At 34.2% G+C, this 24056-nt stretch overlaps 1 protein-coding gene across 5 annotated transcripts in view; it reads left to right on the top strand.

The window, feature by feature from the left end:
* The window catches only part of GRIK2 (glutamate ionotropic receptor kainate type subunit 2), a 781170-nt gene that overhangs the window by 728948 nt on the left and 28166 nt on the right, over positions 1 to 24056 (top strand). For 4 of the 5 annotated variants that reach the window (XM_004372421.2, XM_004372423.1, XM_004372422.1 and 1 more), the window contains one exon: positions 15567 to 15792. In XM_004372421.2, the coding sequence (XP_004372478.1) occupies positions 15567 to 15792 (226 nt within the window). The remainder of the gene's footprint in view (positions 1 to 15566; positions 15793 to 24056) is intronic. The other variant, XM_023727604.1, reaches the window with a different exon arrangement.

A 24056-nucleotide genomic window follows, 5' to 3' on the forward strand; every position in this document is an offset into this window, starting at 1 on the left:
AGTTTATAGGACAGAAGAAGGGGAAAGATTATGATGTATATACGATTGGTGTTTGATTTCATTATCTTTTGGAAGCTTGGCGGTTTGAACCCACTCCACAAGAGAAAGATATGGCAGTCTACTTCCATAAATATTATAGCATTGGAAACTCTATGGGGCAGTTCTACTCTGTTCTATAGAGTCACTATGAGTTGGAATCAACTCAGTGGCAGTAGGTTTGGTTTGGGTTTATGAGGCAAAGGCAAGATCATCTGCCAAGACTGAATGAGTCCACAGAAGTTTTGAGTTTCTTTAAGGGGGAAAAAGTTGAAATAAATATTGAGAGAATAAGTTGAGAGAAGTATTAAGTTTTCTGGACAGTGTTAAGTAACTGCTGAAACATCACACATTTTAGTATGACTTTTTCCAGCAATACTGTGCTACTTTGGTGCAGACTCAGAGGTCATGGATAATTTTTCTCATTCAGGGTTGAAGTTGGGTTAGGTGTTCCAAAGAAAAGAGAGAGGTGTTAGCGAGTTTAGGATATTTGCCACAGTAATATTGAAATGATGGGTTATGGAAGCTTACCTGAATAAAGTGGAATATAAAGAAAGTAGAAGGAGCTAATGAATTCCAAGGCTATTAAGTCTTTAATGGACATGAGGTCCCAATGAGTTGGGAAAATGTGACCAATAAAGAAATTAAATAAGCAATCTAGGGGAAAAAAGAGGTTATAATCATATTGCAGGGTAATTGAGTAATTGATTCTGAAACTAAAGCAAACTCAGGTGGTAAAAATACAACATTGTTTGTCCACGGCTTTGGGCACCTGAAGGACTCCTAAGAAAGTCTTTCAAGATGAGGGGCTACTAAGGCAGTCATTGCAGATGGTTGTGAGACAACTAAAGAGTCACTCAGGACTTTTGGTGAAAGAGAAGCAGTGGTGTGCTAGAGCTGGCTTGTACAGACTTAAATTGCAGGAGTTAAATTTTTAGCAGTTTTACAATTTGATTGATGTCAGGCTGTAGCTTGAAATCAGACATGGTGGGGATATTTACACCAGAAAAATCAGCAAACAATATAAATCTGGGCCTTTTACGCTTTTCCAGAGAGCCAGTTGTTAAACATTTACTAGTTAATCATTGAAGGGAAGCAAACATCTGGGTACTACAATATTCTAAGAATGATTGAAATATCCAGGAAGTGGATAGAAGACCATAGTAAGGAAGAAGCAGGTGATAGGTTGTAGGGCATGAGCCTTAAAAGAACAGGGTTTTGTACCATCGTTTGTTTTCATGAGGGGATAGGAAAGTATTAATTTAGAAGTGGCAAAGGATCAAAGAGGACACTAAGCCTTTCCCATCCTTGAGATTTGTGGAGTGTGAAATGCATTCTAGAATTTTTCATTAGTGCATTAAATATGCATTTTAACATTGAAATAGAGCTTGAAATTATTTATGTACGGCAACAATGTGGCTATCTTTATGTTTTGCTTTAAAATTAGGCCAGTGATGTTTGGTTTTTACTTATTGAATTAAGTCATAAACAGAATCTGAGAGGAAGATATAAATGTGCCTAGTTATTCTTCCAGAAATATTCATAGATATATAGTCTGTCTTCACTGAAAGATATTTATAAGGTTTAACCCATTTACTTTGCAGATAAGAAAATTGAATTCTAGAGAGATGAAATTAGTTGTCAGAGATCACTTAATTTGGTAATTCCAGAGCTAAAACTGATGTCCTTGTCTTCTAAACTCCAGCACAATAAAAATAACTCCATTGTTTACATTCATTTATTCAATGAACATCTATTAATACCTACAATATACCAGGCATAGTTCTTGGTGTAGGAGCTATAACAATGAACAAAGCAAGAGGAAAATCTCTGCCCTGAGGAGGTTTAACTTCTAGTGGATGGAAATAAAAACTTAACAGATAAATAAATAATAGGAAATTTATAAAATGCTACATAGTCATTAAGTGTTATGGGTAAAAATAAAACAATAGAAAGATAAGACATATCAGATGGTGGATGATAGGTTGAGATTATAATAGGATAAAATATTTTGACAAGCTTTGCATCACTTCACAATAAACTTTAGAAACCCAGAAAAGATGTATTCTTAGAGTGAGGACTGTGATTGGTTTAAGAATATCAAATGTAGAGGCTTTTTTTAGCCCCCTTTTGGCCACTCCTAGTCATACTTTAGAGGTTTAATTACAGAGAGCAATGAGAGACCCAGCAAAACTGTGACAGACTTGAATCTTAATGGAATAGGAATTACTTCTTCTAACTTTCTGTTATGCCTTCTCTCAATAGTTTAGATTACACCCATCTGTACTTTGTCATAAACCAAAAATCCAAAACCATTGCCATCGAGTTGATTAGGACTCATAGCAACCCTATAGGACAGAGTAGAACTTCCTCATAGGGTTTCCAAGGAGCGGCTGGTGGATTTGAACTGCTGACCTTTTGGTTAGTAGCCAAGCTCTTAACCACTGTACCACCATTCATCAAACCATTCTATAATTCTTATTTTACTTCTTATATGTCTCATATATGTTATCAGACTGTAAACTTTGCGAGGGCAGGGACCTTGCTTCGATTTTTGATAATCTCTGCGTGTACAGTGCCTGACATGGTCCTTTACACCAAGTTGGTGCTCAATTAATGTTAGAATGAAAGAGCAAGTGAGTAAATGAGTAAACAAGTGGGCTATTGAATAGAATGAGCTGAGATTTAAAATAAAATCATTGTGCCCCTGAGGTTCCTTATCTGGGAAGACCTGGAGCTCAAGGAGATTTTGGTTAATGATCCCCCCTTAGCCAAGGCTCAGGATACTTTTTGCTAGCCTTGCACATTAGGGTGATTGGGTCAGGTTGAAGGAGAAGGGATGGTAGGAAGTTTGCATATTCCTAAATGTTATAAATTGTTTTAAAGGTAAAAACTTATGTATAAGAACATAATAGGTATATGCTACAGTGATAGCATACACTTACTGTGTTTCTTTCTTGATTACATAAAACCGGCAATAAGAATAAATCCTGATATTCTTAAAGAGCTTTATGACTGCCAAAGTTACTTTACTTGCATTTTCTCATTTACTTCTCATAATATTACTGTGAAATTGATAAGGGAATTTTTATTAGATAGGGCTCAGAAATTGTGGCTTATTCAAGGCTCCATATTTGACCAAGTGGAGTCAAGTTTGCTAATTTTATTTCAATTTGACCAAATGACAGTAAAAAGTATAGCTGATGTCAATTATTTATAAGAAAAGAAAACATTTGACTGGCTAAGGTCAAGATGTCTCATTTAAAGAATAAAATGCAATGACCGTAAGACACATTATCAGGGATTCTGAATGGGGCAGAATGAACTGTCAAATACTGGTTCACTACCGAAAAGGATAACTGCCTTTAACTGCACCAAATGATTCTAAACTTGCTGCCCGTCATATTATGCTCGGTCATTCTGTCCTCTCTTTTTCCTCTATTAACTCACAGTAACAATGAGATGGGCAGTTCTCTCTGTTTTTCATTGTCCTTCCCTTCAAATATCCTGTTTTAAGAGATTGTAGATGCTTTGAGATAAAACTGCCAGAATTATTCCAAGGACTGACAGGTTTGCTAACAACTAAATGCTTTTCAGATCACTGCACTAGACTCAGATCCACCTTTTATATGAACCACATATGGCTTCAGTCCTGTTTTCCTGAATTAACTGTAATTTCCTAGTGACCAAGGTCAGATGAGTCCAGATAGGCTCAGCTGTTCTTACCTAGCACATATGTTCCAGTGTTGTTGGTAATTTATTTACTGTAATGAAAAATTAAAATGCAAATCTCAGCCAAATTCTCCTTTAGCACAAGAGACTTTGGTATGGACTTTTCTCAAAGCACATATTAGGGACTATTACATGTGACTTTTTGATAACAAAATAAATATTATTACAGCACTTATGATTTAATGTTTAAGATAGATGGGGGAAAAATTGGTCATACAGAATTTATTAAAAAGAAATAATTTGAGTACATGCCAAATACCACCAAATTTATGTTCTTCTTGTTGTTAGGTGCCATCGAGTTGGTTCCAAAGTGTAGTGACCCACGTACAACAGAACAAAACACTGCCTGGTCGTGTGCTATCCTCACAATTGTTGCTATGCTCGAGCTCATTGTTGCAGCCACTGTATCAATCCATCTTGTTGGGAGTCTTCCTCTTTTTCACTGACTGTCTATTTACATTAATAATTATGAAAAATTGTCAGAGGTTACTGCCTCTTCTTTTAAATAATTTACCATATTTGATCTGCACACTAAAGTTCAGTTAATTCTGTCAGACACAGTTTAGGAGATAAAATATTTATTAATAAAGATCTGGTGTTTAAATCAGGAGAAATGTAATTTATTCTTAATATAAATAAGGTCTTTCTTAAGTTTATGTCATGATGTCTTGGGTCTTGTACCAATTGGTGACCTTTAAAAAAATCTGAGTTGCAATGAAAGGATCTAATATTATGTATAATAAAGCATATTACAAAATAATGCTCAACTTTCTTTGTACTATCGGTTCTTTGAGGTTATTATATTTAAAATAAGAATAATGTTAAAGGTTTTCCATCTCCTTCGTGGGAATAAACTTTCCTCTAGGCATACTTAAAAAGCTAATTCTCAACTCCTTTTTCAAGAGGTCACAGAAATACTGATGACATTATTTTCTTATCACTTTTAGGCAGTGTGACAGGTTTAAAAAAGCAGACTTTGTGAGCACAAGATGGTTTCTAAATTCTAATTTGTTTTTGACAGCAAATAAAATGAGCAGAGGTGAAAAACTCATTTGTGTATCTAAAGCAATTTAGGGCAAAGATATTATTTAAAAGGAAGATGGCATTGTATTTGTAAAATATATTGCTTCCAAATAAGAGACAAGACCTATACAAGTGGTATAAGAGTAACACTTACCTTATCAGCTTTTCATAATATTTTAGAAGAAAAAGAAGCAAAATAGCAGAATACCATCCTTATACTAATTATCTTACCAACTCTAAAAATCTCTCTCTAAATTTCTCAGGATAAATGTTTCCTAAAAATTAATTACTTGAGATCTACAAAGAGTCAAATAATTTTCAGGTTGCAAACTTTATTTAGAGTTCCTTCAGAACTCTAAAACTAATATATCTAAGTTTTAAATCATTATCTTTATATTTAAAATATTTTAAATATGTACTCTGACTGCTCTTTTTAAAGCACAAGATCATTTGGCAGCAGTGAATTTCAAAAAGTGCTGTATTTCTTACTGTTTGTAAGTTTATTTTTGCAGGAATCTTTTCTTTTATTGTTGTGTTGAGGTTTATAGGCCATGAAAACTGCTATTATAAAGAAGTCAGTGTCTTATGAACTGGTTTTATTGGTTTTGTGCTGATGTAGCAAAAACTAAATCAGCTTATAAGCCTGAGAATTTTGATAAAATAAACGCCACTGAGCATTAGCACCCCAAATCCATCCAATGTAACATAAAGGGAAAAGTGTCTTGAATGTGGGGTATGATTAAGGAAGAGAGGACTCAAATGGAAAGAAATTGATCCTAATATTCAGAGTGGCAGATAGGGTAAAATGAACAAAAATGTAAGATGCCTTTCTTTAGAAAATCTTAAATATGATTTTTCTCTGTAGAACTTTGATTTCCATATGTATTTCAAACATTATCTCTGCAACATTTTAATTTATTTGCTTGACTTTATTGGTCTAAATCACTATGTACAATACAGGTATAAGGATGATACTTAGAAATGCTTCTCGTTTTTACCAAAGAAGTTATCTTATTATGTGATTAAAATTCTTTTATAAAATCATGATGCAGTCATTTTTCTCTTCACAAATCTACCTTCCCTATAATTTTTTATTTTCTTTTAATCTTGTAGCCTTAGTTTTCTCATTTGTAAAGAAGTAGACCAAAGTATTCTTTATGCTTTTTTTCCCACTAATTCCATATTCCCTTTACTTAGTTACACTCTATTTGAGCACTATCTCTATTATGCTACAATATGCCATTACCTTAATTTTTCCTTACAGAAAATTATTTCATGCCGTGCTTAGCCTATACCTGTTTTTCATTCTTGCTATCTCTCTTAAATAATATATTCTGAAAAGTCTTTTCTAATCAATTAGCAGTAACAATGCACAGGGCAAAGTTGTGTCTCGATTCCTGAATCTTTCCTGGTGTTCTGTTTTGGTTCTCACTTCTTGGTATCACCGTGCCTAGAGGACCTCTAAGGGCTGTGAACACTTGGGCTCAGCAGCTTTGTCCCTGTGCTGGGGATTTTGTTAGGCCTCCCGGCAATGATCAACAGGTAGTTCTTTGAATGAAATCAATCATAGTCACAGGTGATTAAAAAAACAAGTGGTTCGTTCCACATGACCACAGACTTCCATCTACAAGCTTCAGTTCATAGTCCAGCTTGATATGCCCTTTCATTTTAGCCAGTGTACATACAACTTTGGAACTGAAATACAAACATTTTATTTTTAATTTCATTTTTAACTCCCCCTCTCTGACCTTCAATGAATTTTTCTTCCTAACGTTTAACATGTACAGCTTTCACCTATTTATTTTACACTTAGAGTTCCCATATTCTATTTTACTTTGTGAATGTTCAACAGCTTTCTAGTTTGTTAAAAGTAAACCTAGTCAAAGCTTCCTATATCCTCCTTAAAGGATGGGTCTTAGAGTGTAAGGATAACTCCACATGTGTTTAACATATATGTGTTTGAAAGCAAAGGTCAAGTCAACTGCAGTGTTTTACTCCTCATTTATTCCACTCAAGACCTATCTTATTAGGAGCTTTGCATTACTGATTATCTTTTCTTTAGTAATTTAAACCTCTCTTTTCTACTGAATTCTCCCCCATTGTTATTTAAACATGCTCAAATCTCTTCAATCTTTGAAAGTCTTAAACCAAAACCAAACCCATTGCCCTGACAGTCCATTCCAACTCATAGTGACCCTACCCAAAATATCCTTCTATCTACTGTCCTGTATCTCCTCTTCTTTAGAGCCCTACTTTATGATTTTTTTTGGCACTTAATGACTCTGTTTTGCTTTTGCTTAATCCTTCCTCAGTCTACTCCCATATGATTTCTAAGAGCTCACTCCATTCAATTAGATCTTGTCTTAGTTATCTAGTGATGCTATAACAGAAATACCACAAGTGGATGGCTTTAACAAAGAGAAATTTATTCACTCACAGTCTAGTAGGCTAAAAGTCCAAATTCAGGGCATCAGCTCCAGGGAAATGCTTTCTCTCTCTGTCAGCTCTGGAGGAAGATCCTTCTCATCAATCTTCCCCTGGTCAAGGAGCTTCTTAGGCACAGGGACCCCAGGTCCAAAGGATGCACTCTGCTCCTTGTGCTGCTTTCTTGGTGGTATGAGGTCCCCCAATTCTCTGCTTCCTTCCCTTCCTTTTATTTCTTGTAAGATAAAAGGTGGTGAAGGCCACACCCCAGGTAAACTCCCTTTATGATGGATCAGGGATGTGACCTTAGTAAGGGCATTACAATCCTACCCTAATCCTCTGTAATGTAAAATTACAATTACAAAATGGAGGACAACCACACAACACTGGGAATCATGGACCAGCCAAACTGGTACACACATTTTTGGGGGCACACAATTCAATCCATGGCATTCCACTCTTTGGCCCTCCAAAAATCACATCTTCGCAACATGCAAAACATATTCGTCTCATCATATCATAACAAAAGTCTTAACTCTAAGTCCAAAATCCAAAAATTCCTCTTCATCTGTGAAATCTAGAATACAAGTTATCTGCTTCCAAAGGTACAATGGTGAACAGGCACAAGCTTGGGAGAAATGGGAGAAAAAGAAGGGATAACGGGCACCAAGCAAGTCAGCAGAACCCATTACATTAGCCCTCAAGGCTTTGAAAATAATCCTCTGTTCTCTGAGTCAGTTTATACAATGGCCCTGCCGTCTAGACTCTAGGTACTGTCTACCCACCCCAGATTCTGAGGAGAGGCCCCTTGGCCCTGGACTTCAGCTCTCCAGGCCCACTGGGACAGCAACTCTGCTCCCTCGGCTTTAGGCACACCATTCAATCCAAGACACTCTTGCTAAATTAGCCAAGTAACTTTTTATCCCAAAATCCAAGGGAAATTACTCAGTCTCCTGTATGCAGTGTCAATGAGTAAGAATGTGTAGTCTGTTAAAATAAAAGCAAAGAGATTTATTGAAGGTTCAAAACAGGTTAAACTGGGGATATGTCTGATCTCACAAAGTGAAACAAAATAACCCAAAATGCTGGAGTTAACAGAGGTATACTTATGAGGTAAAATCAAGAACTAAAGGTAAAACATTCTGATTGGAAGTTGCAAGATCGGGGAAGCAGGAGGTGGGACTACTCGAAGCGAGGACTTTACAGTGATTGGTTAGAAACATGAATGTGGGCTTTTTGGGTTGGTTAGTTTAAATACATGACAGATAGGGGTTTTACAGGATAGTCACAAGGTAATTATCTTAAAATATTTCTTGAGGGCTGCTGAGATTTCTGATAAGGGTCTTATGTCAAGACTCAGCCTTCTCTGTTAGCCACTAAAATCCACAAGCTTGATCCTAGGGTTTATTTTCTCTCCCTCTGTGTTCTTTTTCTCATCCATCCAGTACTTTGTTATCTATATTCAAGATGATCCCAAAATCTATATTTGGCCTTGACCTCTCCACTTACATATCTAACTTCACTTAACAACTCCATTTGGATGTTCCTCATGCACCTTTTTATGGACTGAATTGAGTCCCCCCAAAATTATGTATTGCAGTTTCTCACCCTTACACCTGTGGAAGTAATCCTTTTTGGGAATGGGGATTCCTTTGTTATGTCAATGAGGCCATACAGTCATGTGTCACTTAAAGTCCATGATACATTCTGTGAAATAGGACGTTATATGATTTGGACATTGTGCGGACTCCATATTATATATGGATAGTCCCAAAGTTCTATTCCTAAATCTGTCTTTAAGCCAAATTTGTATGTAAGTTGGAACAGTTAGTACGGTTCATATCTAATGTCAGTCAAATGTTTGTCTTAGTGTATAGTGTGCCTTTCTATGCATAAAAAACATTAAAGAAACATTTCCAGATACACTAAAACATCTTTAACATAATAATACAATAATAATAATAATGCTTTGATGCATGCTGCAAAGTAGCACCCATCTGTTTTTACGAACCATTGTAAATACCTCAAATTGTTAATAGGCTTTATGGGGATTGGTTCATGACTATGGGTAGTATGTAAGTTGGACATTCATAATCCGGGTACTTCCTGTACTTAGCCAAGCTATAATGGATACTGTAGTTTACCTGTATTGACTAAACAGCCACTGGGAAGCTGTTGCATTCACTACGTCTGGTTACATCTGCTACAACCCATCTCCTATCGGGATTTCCGAACTCTATTATAACCTTATGGGATCACAGATATATACGCGGTCAGACTTGCTCCAGTGGAATTTATGCAGCACATGACTGTATTAGTATAGGGTGTATCTTAAGCCAATCACTTTTGAGATACAAAAGAGCAAATCAGGCACAAAAGAAAGGAAGCACAAATGGAAGAGGAGACACATGCCACATGAAGATCTCCAAGGAACCGAGGACCAGAAGCTGAAGAGACAAGAACTTTCTCCCAGAGCCAACAGAGAAAGAAAACTTTCCCCTAGAGACAGCACCCTGAATTTGGATTTCTAGCCTCCTAAACTGTGAGAAAATAAATTTCTGTTTGTTAAAGCCAGTGACTTCAACCCTGCTATACTTTTCGCTGCTCTTATGATTAAGGCAAATATCCATTATGCCCTTGCATGTTAACTATTTACAATACCTGAAACCTGGTCAGTATCTAGAACTGTCCCCAGCACATCATAGTAATGCAATAAGCACATGTTAAATTTAAGAGTGACTTGGCCCCTATCTATTTCTCTATTCTTTTCTAGCATCACTTTTTCTCACTCTCAGTGTCTCAGCCAAGAGGATACTTCCTTCAGTTATCCCAGTCCATTGTGTCAATGTACAAGATAGCGTCTCATAACTTCTTTTCCCTTGCCTGAAAAGTCCTTGAACTCTCCCATTATGTTCTTGATTTAGACTCATTCTTTAGATAGCAGCTTTTGTTACTTTTTCAGGTATTTTTTTCCTTTCTTCTATTTCTTCAACTTTTTAATTCTACTTTTCTGGTAGATCTTTGTAACTTTACCTCCCAACACTTCACTTCAGGTTTTCATCTTTGATATCAGATTTTTGATATGTGTTTGTTCTCTGAATATACTTTCAATAGAGTCCATTTTAAAAACATTGTTTGCATTTGTGTGGTATCTTTTACCTTTTTGAGAACTTTTATGAGATTTTCTCTTTGTTTTGTTTTCTATGTTTCATAGTAGATGTGCTCATTAATATCAGTTATCAATGGCTATTTGTTCATATTTAATAAACTCTATAAGGCTCATTGCCAGCTCTGGGTGCTTACTCAAGGCTGAAAAACTGTGAGTTTCTTGTAGGGTGATGTAGTAGTCATTATGTTGGAAAATCCATGGCATCTGTATTTAGATAAAGTTGATGTGGTACAGTGATTAAGAACCTGAACTCTGAAGTTTATCTGCCAAAGTTTAAATCCTGACTCTGCCACCAACTAACTGTATTATTTTAGGCAAATTGTGAAGCTTTCTGTATTTTAGTGTTCTTTTTTGTAAAATGTGGGAAAATGAGTTGGTTGGAATCAATTAAGTGCCTTGAATAAGAACATATATTAAATTACATTAATAAGAGGTCTAGAACTAGAGATCATTACTTCTGATTAAGATATACCTTATTCAGAATTTACCTATATATAACTTAAGTGTAGGTAGTCAGTGATTTGAGTGGTCAAAATTATAGGGAAGAAAAGCATCCTAAGCTTCATATGCAGCTGAAGATGTTGTTTCACATACCTTTTAAGCAATATTATCTGCTTAAATTTTAAGGGTTTCAGTAAAATTTATGCTATGCAGACCTTTTCTCTTTAAATCTTTGATGCACTATATTCCCTTCACTACTAAAAATGAAGTAATGAAATTGCCAAGAGATGTGAAGGACTAGTCCTCTTTTTCATCTTTATGTAGAAGGAGGTAACTATTGAATAGCTTAATAGGTCTGAATTTTCAGAAACTTTCCTTGATGCATGTGAACTTTCTGGAGAAGATCAATGTAGATCATACAAATATCATTAGCCTTTATGGTAGGGACATGAAATGATAGAAAAGCTAGTGGTATGTATTTCATCCAATATTTACAAGATGCAGGATAATGAAAGTGAGAAAACAGCCTCCTCTGAAATTCTAAATTTTTAAAAAAATTTTCTGAACTTACATGTTGAGTTCTAGAGCAAATAAGCAATTATTATGCCAAAAAAAAAAAAAAAAGGAAAAAAAGAGCAAGCAAAGGTAGTTGTCTTAATCATCTAATAGTGCTCTAACAGAAATACAGGTGGATGGCTTTAACAAAGAGAAATTTATTTTCTCACAGTCTGGTAGGCTACAAGTCCAAATTCAGGGCATCAGCTGCAAGGGAAGGCTTTCTCTCTCTGTCGGCTCTGGAGGAAGGTCCTCGTTATCATCAATCTTCCCCCAGACTAGGAGCTTCTCTGCGCAGGGACCCCCAGGTCCAAAGGATGTACTCTGCTTCTGGCACTGCTTTCTTGGTGGTATGAGGTCCCCCACTCTCTGCTTGCTTCCCTTTCCTTTTATCTCTTGTAAGATAAAAGGTGGTGCAGATAAATGGTGGTGTAGGCCCTACCCCAGGGAAACTCCCTTTACATTGGATCAGGAATGTGACCTTAGTGAGGGTGTTACAATCCCACCCTAATCCTCTTTAACATAAAATTACAATCATAAAATGGAGGACAACCACATAATACTGGGAATCATGAACCAGCCAAACTGATACTTTTTTTGGTGGACATAATTCAATCCATGAGAGTAGTCATGCCTTGTGATTATATCTTCCATAACTTTTCTGCACAGAGTTATGTTTTACAGCCAGAATTGAGAGGTGCAAATAAGTGACAGTACTAATCTGGAAATTGTGATTAAACAAGGATAACAACAAAATGAGCAAAGCAGCCACATAGAGTAAATGTTAGAGAGATCGTCCCCATGCACTCAGTGCCTAGTGTGTGACTAGCAGATAGTCAGCAAATAATGTCTTAAATTGGGTTTTTAAATTTATTATGAAAACCAAGCAATTTGGGTAACTTTCTGTCTAAATTTATTTTTGCAAGTATAAGACTAATAGAAATACATCTTCTGCAGACAGGAAGGAAGACAAGTAATATTGTACAAAAATCATAAACAATAGATTCCTGGAAATAAGCAGTTAGCAAATTAGAAATACTTAAGTAACAATGAAAGTTAATAAATTATTAGTTTTGAAGTGAGTATAAATTTTACTTTCTAGAAAGTGCACAGGGAAAACTTTGTAAAATCTTTATTTTGCCAATTAAAGATTAGTATTATAGATGACATTTAAAATCTGAAATATACTACATTTCACATTATTTTATAATCAAACTACATATATTTGTAAAGGATGATTACTAATATTTCTTAAAATCTGTTGGTTTTCAGGAATTTTTTTTTGATGTATTTACCTTTTTTTAAAATTTGAATGGCAGAGGTTGGGGTCTTTTTATAATGATCTAAGCAAAATGAATCTTTCCAGTTCAGTGAAAAAAGAAAATTATTAGATTATTGCTGTGGAGGAAAAGTTATTTTCATAAAGTTATACTGAATTTAAAAAAATAAATAAAAGTAAGTTTTAAAAGGAAACAATTTTTAAAATGTGCAGAAGACCTAACTATTTTTGCCAGATATACCCTTTTTAATTAGATATTTGAGGCTATCCATCCTTAAATAATATCTTGGATTGGTCTACTTACTAAGGACACTAGATATATTAATAAAAATACAGTATACCCAGTTAAATTTGAACTTCAAACAAATAGTAAATAATTTAAAAATATAAATTGTCGAAAATACTGCATACATTTTATCTGGCAACCCTACTGGTTACACTATTTATCATTTCTAACATGCTATTTTAGAGAAATGTTCCTTTTCACTCTTGTTGGATATTCTTATATTTTAGTCATGTTCTATGAATATAGTTCATAACATGAATTGATTTTCTCATACACAGATTCAAGAACCTATCTGTTCAAACATTTCTGTAGTTCATGTTTTCTTCTAATGCTGGCTTTGCATTCTCTTTAGACATAGGTAAAATATACTTGTTTATTCCCCTGTAAGTGATCAAAGTGCTTTCTTCTCCTTTAAATTAGTATTATAAATACATATGCCTATGCAAGAAGATTACAACTTTTCTTTACAGAATTGATTAAAAACAAGACTTCAAGCAATGGCAGCAAAATATTAACAACGGATGCATTAATATACTGTTATGAAATATAATTCACTTATTTTAAATAGTGTTGTCTAAATAGTGTTTAAATGAGAAAGTACCACTAAAAGAGAGACCGTTTAAATGATTAGTGCTATTCTAACCATTACGTTCCATATCTCTTTGAGATAAAAATGCTAGTTCCCAAGATTTATGTATAATGAACTGTTATTAATGCATGGAACATGTTATCATGAAGTGAAAATCAAGTAAGTAAAGCAATATTGAGTGTTCACGTTCTTATAACTGAAATAAAGCAGAGAATTTAGGCAATTTTATGGCCAATACAGGTAAAAATAAATTCTTGTACGCTTTCTTAACACTTTGCTTGGTTTGGCCTCAGAGATTGCACCCATTTTGTGATTAAAGATGTTACTCTTTTAATTGTCAAATAATGAATGTGTCTTTTTTTATTATAGTAATCTTAGTGTAATATCATTTATGGGATGATGTTTATCATTACTCACATTATCACTCAATCAGAAACTGTGTCCAATTTTACTTGTTTACATAAAATCCCTTGTGTAAAAAAGAGCTCTACTTTTTATTTTATTTTGTATTTTGGCCCCAGTTAATCCAGTGTATTATAAGGAAGATTGTTTATTGCTGAAATCGAGTGAACTTGTTCCAGTTATCCTCATTATGTTATTGGTTTGGGTAGACAAATGAGTCAATACAAATTCTCACTATTGGTCTTAATTATTTAATAAATATTTCATCATAACCTTAAATATTCCTTTCCTTTTTCTAATATTTCATTATTTCACTTTAAAAAATTGGCATGCCACCCTAGTTGTCCAAAGATCCAATCCTATCAGTCTTATTATAGTTGCTTTCTTTCAGATGATGAGACAAGGGTTTGCATTTCTGCTCTCTCTTAGCCCTAATGCTATGCCTGTTTTTATAAAGCGCTGATTGTATCTTTTGTTTTTTTTCCAGTAAATTATAATATTTTTCTTCTAATTTTATTATTGAAATAGTTACAAGATTTTTATCAGTAATATTGTGCACCTGCCTTTTAGTAGAAGTAGTGGTAATATCATATTTATGACCTTGAACATGTAGATATGAAAGCAGGCTTTCACGGTAGAAAGAGTGCATGTTTTTATGTTTGGTTAAAAATAGTTTTGACTTTTCATAACAGTACTACCAATATGATGACTATCCTCTTTGTGTTTAGAGCTTCAGTGTTATTTTTTGTGTTTGTATAAGAATTAAACATGAGTAAGGGTTTTACAGGTGAGTTTTCAAAGTTTTCAATAAGTAGATGCTAACCTTTAATATTTATGTTTTACTGCATCTTCTGAACAAAACACATTTCTTTCCTTTAGCAATGAAATACTAGTAAAACCCTACTGAGAATTTTCAGCTAGATATAAAACTATTCAATTTTGTTGGTCCAGGAATCTTTAGTTAATTAGTAGACCGGAATGATGGATTTTCTGTTGTCTTGCATCAGGCTCAAATAAGCACTGGGTGACCAGATTGTGTCTCAGAGAAATGGAGACATCTTTACTTGTAACATCCTTACTTGTAACAAATTTCCCTTATCTCTTCAACTTAAACCTTGTGTATCCTTGGGTTAATGTGACATCTGTCTTATGGTCAACCAAATTGGGGAAAAAATATATCTATTTCAGTCTTACAGTGTCAATTTGTGCCAGTGTCTGTTTCCTCCAAATTTGATGTTATAGTAACATTGGAAGATAAAAGTATACACCTGAGGTATTCATGTGAGATACAAGCTCGAAATACCCTGCTTGTTAATCTTGCTCTTTTTCTCTCTTATTTATTACCTTCTATGATTTACTACTTGTGCATTTTTGAAGTTTAAGAAATTTTAAAAAATTTGTTAAACAAATCTGTGCTATCCCTGACAATATGATGAGGACTTGCTATGAAATGCTTTTTATAAAGATTTTGTTTTTTCTGAGTGTGTTTATATATCACTGTTATTAATAATATAATTTTCCGGTGGCATGAATAAGCTAAATATAGTCAATTCCATCTGTGTATTGTAGGACGAAATAGAACCCAAGGGATATCTTTCTTATGACCAAAATGCATTTTGTTTTTCTCCAGAAATCAAAAATCTCCACATATGACAAAATGTGGGCTTTTATGAGTAGCAGGAGGCAGTCAGTGCTCGTCAAAAGTAATGAAGAAGGCATCCAGCGAGTCCTCACCTCTGATTACGCTTTCCTAATGGAGTCAACAACCATAGAGTTTGTCACTCAGCGGAACTGCAACCTGACACAGATCGGCGGCCTTATAGACTCTAAAGGCTATGGCGTTGGCACCCCCATGGGTAGGTTACGCATTAGCCACTTGTTCATCTGTTTATTACTCTCAGTTGCTGTGAGAAAGGGAGAATACAGTGCTACCAAATGCCTTTAAGAATTTTGTTCTACCAAGTGCATCATAGTACATTCTGTTAGTGTAGAAAAATAAGGAAACAATTTGGAAATCTGCCTCTAAATCGATAAGTAACAGAGGAAAAATTAGTTTCTATCAAAATGATTTCATAGAATTTTTAGTCTTCCATAGCCCTAGAGTTTCATTTGGGAAGCACTGGAACAAACAAAGGCATTTTTCAGAGTTATTTTGGAAAGGAGTGATTAATAAAACTTATATTCGTACCAGCCTCTGCTGGTCCGCATTCCCTGGAGGAGGGCAGAGATTTGTGTCTTTCTTTTGTTCTTATTGTTGTTGATGTTATTGTTGTTGTAAGGCCATACAACAACAGTGCCTGCACTCCTTGGATCCTTAATTATTATTTGTTGAACAAATGAATTCTACATTTGAAAATATGATGACATGCCAAGATTTATATACGAACAAAACAGAGCACTTTTAGAACTAATAAAAGAATGGAATTTTATATTATTAAATGTGATAGATTCATTATATAAACTTGAGGTGTTCAGGGTAGAAAGAATTGAGCAGGATTTGGGAAGAATGTATGAGGAATTTGGAGGATAGCACAGTTTTTTTTTCCATCATTAAGAGTTACATAATACAACTCATAATTTCAAAATTTCAAAAATAAAAAATATTGACTTTCACCTAATATAAAATGTTAAAATTAAGGGTTCTGTTTGTTTGTGTGTTTGGTAATTACATTGCACCAATGGAATGTCTCTATCATCCTATCTTGCTCTAAGGGAATGTCTGCTAAAAATAAATAAAAATAGTATATTATACAAATTTAAAAAACCAACTAGAATATTTCAAATGTGAAACTATGAGGAAAAAAAAAGATATCGTTGAATCAGTTCTAAGAAAATTCTCTGTTATAGTTTACTGAAACCATAAAAAGATCGATGTTTTAAAACAATATTTTATTATGTTTTTGGTAAACATTTTATATAGTAGATTAGGTTCCCATTCAACATTTTCTACAGAAATTGTTTGGTGATATTGGTTGCATTCTTAATGTGTGAACATTCTTATTTCTGTTCTGATTGTTCCATATCCATTAATCTAGTTTTCCTACTCCCTTACCTTCTCATCTTTGTTTTAAAGTAATTGTTCACCGTTTGGTCTCATATAGATGATTTTTAAAGCAGCACAGTACTCACGGGTGGTATTCTTTATTTTGTGAATTAATCTGTTATTTAACCCAAAGGTAACCTCAGGGACTAGTTTTGGTTCAAGTTTTAAAGAGTATCTCAGGGCAACATTCTCAGGAAGTCTCAACTGGTCCAACAAGTCTGGATTTTTTAAGAATTTGAGATTCTGTTCCACATTTTTTTCCATTCTATCAGGATCCATCTATTGTGGCCCTGATGAGAATGATAGGTAGTGGTAACCTGGGACTATCTAGATCTTCTGGTCTCTCGGTAGATGAGGCTGTGGTTCGTGCACACTATTAGTCCTGTAAATTAGTTTTTTCATTGAGTCATTAGTTTCCTCCTTTCTCATTTTCTCCGGATGAGTAGAAACCAATACTTGTATCTTAGATGGCCACTTGCTAGCTTTTAAGACCCCAGACACTACTCACCAGGCTAGGATGTAGAACACAGATTTTATGAACTATATTATGCCAGTTGACCAACCTGTCCCACAAAATTATGGTCCTAAGCCTTCAAACATAGAAAACCAATCCCACGAGGTGGTTGGTTGTCTAAGAAGTATTTTTAACTGTGCCCCTATGTGCTTTATTATACACATAGGTGTATATATAGGTGTATATATATGTCTATGCACATACATACATGCATATACATATACATATGCCTATATATACACATATATACTCATACAGCTATACACATACATGCATATATATGTATGTATACATACATATACATACGTATACGCCCACCCATATATTGTTTGTTTTTTGTTGCAAAATTATATATGCTATAGCAATTACCAAAAGGTCATTTTTTGGTGTGCGTATACATTAGTGACATCGTTTACCTCAGTCAAGTTGAGCACATTTCACCCACATTTGGTGTTACATTTCCTATCACCAAAAATACCAAGTGACTACTATCTATAGAGTGACCCCCCTCACCCATCCCTGGTAACCACGAGTGAATGTTGGCCTCTGTATATGTACAGATTCTTGTCTTTTTATAAAAGCAAGATCATGTAATATTTGTCCTTTTGTGATTGGCTTATTTCATGCTGCATAATCCTCCAGATTCATCCATGTTATAAGATGTTTCAAGGACTCATCATTCTTTATGGCTGTGCGGTATTCCATTGTATGTATGTACCATGTTTTATTTATCCACTCGTCTACTGATGGGCACTTAGGTTGTTTTCATCTTTTTGCTATTGTGCATAGTGCTGCAATGAACATAGACGTGCATGTGTCTGTTCATGCGTCTTCTATTGGATCTCTAGGGTATATGCCTAGGAGTGATATATACCCTAGAGATCTAACAGAAGACAGAATAGATCCAGATTGCTGCATCATAACATGGTTCTATTTCTGCTTTTGTGAGGAAGTGCCATATAGTTTTCCATAGTGGTTGTACCATTTTACAGTCCCACCAGCGGTGGGTATGAGTTCCAATCTCCCTACATCTTCACCAGCATTTGTTGTTTTCTGGTTTTTGTTGTTGTTGTTGTTTGTTTGTTTTTAATCATTGTCATTTTAGCAGGTGTGAGATGATATCTCATTGTAGTTTTGATTTGCATCTCTTATTGGGGCCCTGGTGGTACAGTGGTTAAGCATTTGGCTGCTAACCAAAAGGTCAGCAATTTGAATCCACCAGCTGCTCCTTGGAAACCCTATGAGGCAGTTCTATTCTGTTCTATAGGATCGCTATAAGTTGGAATCAACTCAACAGCAACTGTTTTTTTTTTAATGGCTAATGAGTGTGAGCATCTTTTCATGTGTTGGCCGCTAAATGGTTCTGAGACTCAGTACAATTTTTGATCCCTCCCTATTCTTGACTCGGTTTACTAAAAGGTGTTGACATACTTTATTAAGGAAAATGTAAAACAATTCAAAATATTAATAGATATATTTACTATATTTATTAATGTAATGTTTTTAAATTGAGGAAAACACTAGGCACAGAACTTGGAATTTCTATTTCATTTTAAGCTTATCTTATAGATAAGATGAGACACAAAACCTATTTAAAACTGTAAGCCTTAGGATGTAGATTTTTTCCCCCTGCCTTTGTCTGTTCAGCTCTTGGCTGATCAGATCAACTTTTGCCCTTCTAAAGAAAGCAGAGTTATTGTGGAAATACTCACTGATATTAGCAAGGTCACTTGCATAAGAAATTTATAGAAGTTGAGTTTATATATTTCTAGGTATAATCATTTCTTCATTGTCAATTAAAGCAGTATAATAATGTAGTATTTTTAAAACTTAAGCAAAAGCACATGATACATTTCTAACTTTCATAAGGAGCTTCCTGGACTTTTAATGTGAAATTGCTAGTATATATTAATAAAAACTCAAAAGATCAGGATTATAGTTTGACGTGGCAATATTTCAGACTAGGAAGCACATTCCTTCTTTATTTTTATTGCCAATAATATTGAATTTGAATTTATTAAAATATGTCATTACTGTTAAAATAAGGTATTTAATGGATTTAACATAAATTTCCTTGTAACATAATTCTAAAGGAGATAAATTTGAACATAGTAATTTAAGTTCAAAGGAATGGTTTTTCAAATCACTCACCTGCAGTTATTGCAGTATACTTTTTGTTTCTCTTGTTCAGATAACTTGCTGTTTTCTGTTTACCTTGATAATACAAAATTTTTAACTTTAGAAAATGACATTTTCTTTGTTCTTAATATAGCATAAAATTAAAATGGTTTTTATCAAAGAAGTATGATCTAGAGAGAGGTATTTCACACTTCACTCACTCACATGTTTTACTTCAGAGAAAAAGGTTTCAGGCAGTAATTTATGATTTGCTATTTCATAACTCTGCTAGGAATATGGCTTCATGAATTATTTATATTTATTTAGTCATTAATAAACCCAATGACATGCAACTCTAGTGCTTGAAAGAGATTATGACTTCCCATAGACTGTCAACCAGCGTCATAATCTGCATTTCTAAACTAGTCAACAAACATTTGCCTTTTATGTCATCTTTGCACATGCATATTGAAGATTATTTATATTTACCTAGTTAGTTTAAAATTTTTTCTTAATTATAAACCAAAAAAAAAAAAAGAAGAATGCATTTAGGTGTAAAAAATATATTTGAGGTTCTTGCTCTCTTCTCAGGAGGAGTTAATGAGATAAATATATTCAATGCACAGCAATATGGGCTCAGGTTCTGGAAAATTTAGATCAGTTTCAGAAATCCCCAGGATTTTGAATTTATATCTGCAGGGGCTATAATACGTAATGAAAATTTTATCTTTACTAATATTCTAAGCGTGATCAAAGAGAGGAGTGTCTTTTCTTTGTTTTTTCTTTGCTCAGGTTTTCAGATATTGTCATTCAGGCACATGTGGCTGGGTGCAGAATATTAAAACAAAAATACTATGAGTCTTTTGGAGTGGGAAATCAAAAACAAATTCAATAAATGATAGTTTTCCTTTTTAAAAAAATCCATGTATCTTCTTCTTTGCCTGCCATGCCTCCTCACGTGTGATTCATCAAGGACCCTCCTATCACCATGCATCACTCTGAGTGTGATGATTACTGCCCAGAGTGTGCTGTGAGATGGCTGAATGGCTCAGATATAAGCTATTTAATTAGGAAAGCTCTGTTTACACAAATAATACCTTAGTGGAGCAATCAACAATGATGTAAAGGTAAATGCTAAATAAGCATAAGCTAGTTTAATTAAGTTTGGAATGACATTAAATCTCTCTCTTAGTTTTCCTGACTGCAGCAATGTTATTTTAATGTCGCATTTACAGTATGGTAGATTGTTGAAGTTGTAGGTGTTCTTACCCATAATAAGTTAACTGAACTTCTTATTCATTCAGAAGAATATTAAAACAAAGTAAAACAAAACAAATAAACAAACAAAAAATACTGAAAACAAAACTGGGTGGAGTAAAAAAAAAAAAAAACAAGAAAATTAGAGGAATTTTCATTAAGGAATATATAAAATGTGTGAGTAGTTGCAGTCTTCCCTCTTAATGCACCACAGGTGACAATCTATTTATCTGAACAGAGAGGATTTCTACTTAATGGCGCTTTCGACTGCACTACCTCCCTCCTGACTGTCCATGCTAAAAGCCTTCTTAGTTTCTCTTTCTAATGTTGAGTGCACATTGCACTTTAAGGACGAGGCAGACTCAGCAGTCCACAACCTAGTAGGAAAGCAGCAGTCAAGAGAAAACCCATTAGGGCCACTTGGTGTTATTTTGCTTTGCTGTGTTCAATTTGGTAGAAATACTGTACACTGACTAGAAGGTCTGATGAAAATTATTGCTATTTTTAGCAGTGAGCTCGTGGCATAGTTCCTTCATTCGTTACTTTCCTCACAATTTTAATAACAGAGGTGATGTATGTGGCAGCTGAGAAGTAGTTGGAGGGAATTATACTCATGTCTGTCCACATTGTTGATGATGCTAGATTTTTATGTAATCTCAGTTGTTCTCATTTTACTTTTGGAATTAAATAGATAGTAAGTTTCAAACAGTCAGTGAATAATTATTTCTGTGAGGAAAACTCAGATTAGTCTTATCTTAGTCATAGAATTACTGAAATATATGCTATACATGAAGACTGTAAAGAAAAAGATAAAGATGAAATGAACATATGTACAATGTCATTTAATATTAAGATTAATTTACAGACAATTTTACCACATGCAAAAAATGTTATAGTTTATTTCTATCATATTTACTAATTTAGTTATGAATATTAGGGTACTTTTACAAACTAATGTTTTAAAACATATTTTATATTAATGTATACAAAATAGCAGTTGTGCTATTAATGACTTTCATATAACTTATCTCATTATAATGCCCTTACACATAATCAAGCTAAAGTAAAATTGTTACCTTGGGTTGTATCATGGACTTTTTTGTTGTATGTAGCACTTTGATATGTGAACAATGTGAAATTTCTTTCTTTCACTTCTACTTTCTAATTTTAAATGCACTGAATCTCTTGGCTTCTTTATTTCTCTTTATTGATGAAGTAGAAGATGTAGAATCACTACTAGGGGAGGCATGTTGTTTGTTTAAGGCAGATGCAAGTGTTTATAAAAATAGAAGTCAGTATGAGAAGCATAATTTTTCCTTTTTTGTTCACTATCCGTTTCTAGCATTCCCAATTCATTATATAATAAGTACTGTAATATTCATCATTATAGATGCATAAAATCACCAGCCTTCAGTTCTTCAGCTTTACTGAAATGAATGAATACATTTGTCTTCATTAGTTGAACATAATGCACAAAATTGATGCAAATTATTCATCTTTCTGCAGGTCAAACCTTGCATTAAAACGCATTCTATTTTTCATTGCAAAGGCAGCATCATTTTAATGTTTGTGGAGTAATTTTGCAAGACTAAGTCTAGATCTAATAATTTTCAGAGCATGAATTAAACAAAAAAAGTCAAATCACACCTGTAGATGCTGTACATTCCCGACATCTTGTTAACGTAAAGCTTTCATGTCACTGAAAACAGATGAGAGTCTCAGTAAGCTGTGCCTGCTCTGCAGGTATCATCAACAGGCTCTACCTGTTAGACTCCAGGAAGCTTCCAGAAGGAATCTGATGAATTGTGAGCACCAGTGTGAGCAGCCTTCATTAATATTGTAAATGCTGACCAAATGGTACCCAAACAATACACAAATGCATACTTCTCATGAAAACAGTTAGTTCTGATGAATATTATACAAAAACCTTGCATCACTTAATTTAATTAGTGTTTTGTGCTTATCAGTCCAAGACCATGGATTCAAAATGTATTTTAGATTAGTTTGTCATAGAGTAACTGTTGCAGCCAGTCATCTTTGGGTTAGCAGGGCTTAGTAAAATCAATGAATCAATTTTTTTTTAGAAAAAATAAGCCAAAATATAGGGGTAAAATTCATAAGCACTAAATGCCAAAGAATAATGCCTTACATTCCCTATGGGTTCTTGTGTGATAGGCATATTCTTAACATACTATACAGAGCATGTGGCCCTTTTAGTTAGATGACTTGTGTATAATTCCTAGTTCCACCTAGGTGTCATAGATGCCCTAGGTCAAGTTCCTGAGCCACCCTGGGACTCAGTATCCTCATCTTTTAATGGATATAATCATGTCTACATAACTGGATTGTGGTTAGGATTAAACCTACTGTGTTTATAGTGTCTGGCTCAAAGTAGTTATACAATAAAGAATTCTAAAGCTCTGTCTTGAAATATTCTCTAATAATTGAAATGATATATTAGTGGCCTTTGAAGTGTTTGTAGCCTATTTTTTAATATGTGTTCTTTACATATCCAGAAATATTGAGGATGCTGTGAAGAAATCAGGGTAGGGATATGGCCCATTGCTAACCAGTTAGAAACCCACTGCTACAGAATGTAATTGAGATTTTACCATTAGCTGATCAGTATATTGTAGCTAGATAATCATCATTTTGGGGGAAGAAGGAAACTAATATCTACTTTGCAAAGATGAGACCATTCCTATCTTAAGATATTAAACAAGTAAAATGTCATTGTTCCTTCTTCAAATATCTCTTGAGGGTTTAGTAAACAGGGCCCACAATGTATTAGAAGCATCATCTCTAAAGACATGTTCATTTCCTGCACATTTGGTTAATATACAGAAATGTTATCACCCTTCAACGTGCTTGACTCTGTAAAGTAATAAACATAAAATTCTAATATACACAATTCCTTTTCTAAGGAGATAATTGTGGGGAGACAGATTTAACACAAATATAGGTAAGATACAATACTGAACATAAACAAGGGTTCTGTTGCGTAATGCAGGGCTCAGAGAGATGGAATTCAGTGAGGACCAAAGCAATCAGGCCAGATTGCAAACGGGACTTGAGCTCTACCCCCAAATGATGGGTAGTTTATTTGCTTGAAAAATTACACTATTTCCAATTTTCTAGGTTCTTGATAATTTTGAGGATTACAACTACAATGGTGGTTTTATTTTAAG

Source organism: Trichechus manatus, unplaced genomic scaffold (assembly GCF_000243295.1).
Source record: "Trichechus manatus latirostris isolate Lorelei unplaced genomic scaffold, TriManLat1.0 scaffold00017, whole genome shotgun sequence".
NCBI classification, from domain to species: Eukaryota; Metazoa; Chordata; class Mammalia; order Sirenia; family Trichechidae; genus Trichechus; species Trichechus manatus.